The 1,733-nt window shown below is 21.1% G+C and overlaps 1 protein-coding gene across 1 annotated transcript; it reads right to left on the reverse strand.

The window, feature by feature from the left end:
* On the reverse strand, positions 1–1,461 carry NAEGRDRAFT_82365 (uncharacterized protein; the record flags this gene model as incomplete). The annotated part of the gene is made up of 4 exons (XM_002668215.1): positions 1–58; positions 216–892; positions 976–1,066; positions 1,202–1,461. Coding segments are annotated over 4 exons (1,086 nt in total), but the record flags the coding sequence as incomplete, so codon positions are not given.
* Between the last annotated feature and the right edge of the window lie 272 nt (positions 1,462–1,733).

Consider the following 1,733-nt stretch of genomic DNA (forward strand, 5'->3'; position numbering starts at 1 on the left):
TTGTTTAAATAATCCTGTTAATATATTCATTGTTGATGTTTTACCTGCACCATTATGTCTATTTAATTTTTAAATATTATTAAATGTTATTATATTAAATGTTATATATTGTAAAGTATTAAAGTATTAAATGTTATATTAAATGTTATATTGTAAAGTATTATTAGAAATAAAAATTATTATTAAAATTATTATTAAAAAATATTAAAACATACCCTAATAAACTAACACATTGATTATCTTCAACAATTAAATTTAAACCTTTCAAAGCCTTTTTCTCTCTAAAAAATCTGGATTGAGCAATTTTGGCGGGAAAACATTTAGCAGCTAATTTAGTTAAAAATCCTGAATAAGTTTGTCTCAATGAAACAATTCTAACAACTGCATTAATTGAAGAATCACGTGAACGTTTAAATTCTTCTTTAACATCATTTGTTTCCATTTGTGAATAATCTTGTTCATCTTGATTAGTATTAGTTTTAATAGTTGATTTACTTTTAAGACAATTTAATCCCCAATAGGAAGGATATATAAAGAAAATTGGTGATTTTCTAACACCACTTCCATCTGAAAATACATTATCACAATACCAATATAAAATTAAAAATAATAATCCATTTAAAATTAATACAATTATACCTAAATAAGAAGCAGGTACATAATCATATGTATTTGTACCAATAAAGAAATCTTCAAATGAATATCCAGGTCCAGGTACAAACTTTCTCAATTGATCATCATAAACAGGTAATGTTTTAGTTGCTATATCTGTAAATACTTTAGCAAAATTAAATGGTGGATAAAAACTTAATATTACTCTAAATGCAGGTGTTACACTTGTTGAATATAATTGATATACTATATTTCCATTAGATACAAATAAATTTAATATCTATTATTATTATTAAAATATTAAATATTATAAAAATATTAAATATAAAATTATTAAAAATTAAATAAAAATAAAAAACATACAAATGAAATAGCTAAAACAGTAAAACCTAAAACTAGAGCAGATTTAGATTCCTTAATAAAAGTAGATAATAAAAAAGCAAAACAAACTAAACTAAAACTAAAACAAAAAAATAAAATTAATAAAATTAAAAAATTTGCTTTCAAAAATATTGAAATTTGAAAAATCATTCCACCAATAACATTAACAAGACTAAAAACAAAACAAATAATAAAAAAAGTAATAAACCAAGATATAAAATAAGCAGAATCTTTCATACCCATCATTATCATTGCAAATCTTAATTTACCTTCCTTTTCAACAACTAAACTATTTAAAGAAACAATTAAAATAATCATTGCACCAATACTAAAAAAGGTAGGACCAGTTGAATTATAAATTATAACTTGACCATTCTTTCTAGTTGGTGGTTGTGGTAAATTTTTATAATCAACTTTAATTGAATTTCTAAAATCTTGTAATTCACTTGTTCTATTTAATTGTTTCATTCTATAATATACAATTGTATTATCTATTATATTTTGTAATGATAAAATTGGTAATTTTAAATCTGTTTTACTTCTATTATAATATAATATATATGATATGGTATTTATAGAATCAAATACTTGATTTGGTATAAATGATATACCAATTGAAGTTAGATTAGGATTTGAATAAAACCATGATTCCATTTCAAATTTAGTTGTAAAATTTTTATAATCTTCATCTTGTTGTACATTATAATCTTGTACTAATTGATTTAGAATTTGTGATCCAA

Source organism: Naegleria gruberi (genome assembly GCF_000004985.1).
Source record: "Naegleria gruberi genomic scaffold NAEGRscaffold_490, whole genome shotgun sequence".
In the NCBI taxonomy this organism is placed as follows: Eukaryota; Heterolobosea; class Eutetramitea; order Acrasida; family Naegleriidae; genus Naegleria; species Naegleria gruberi.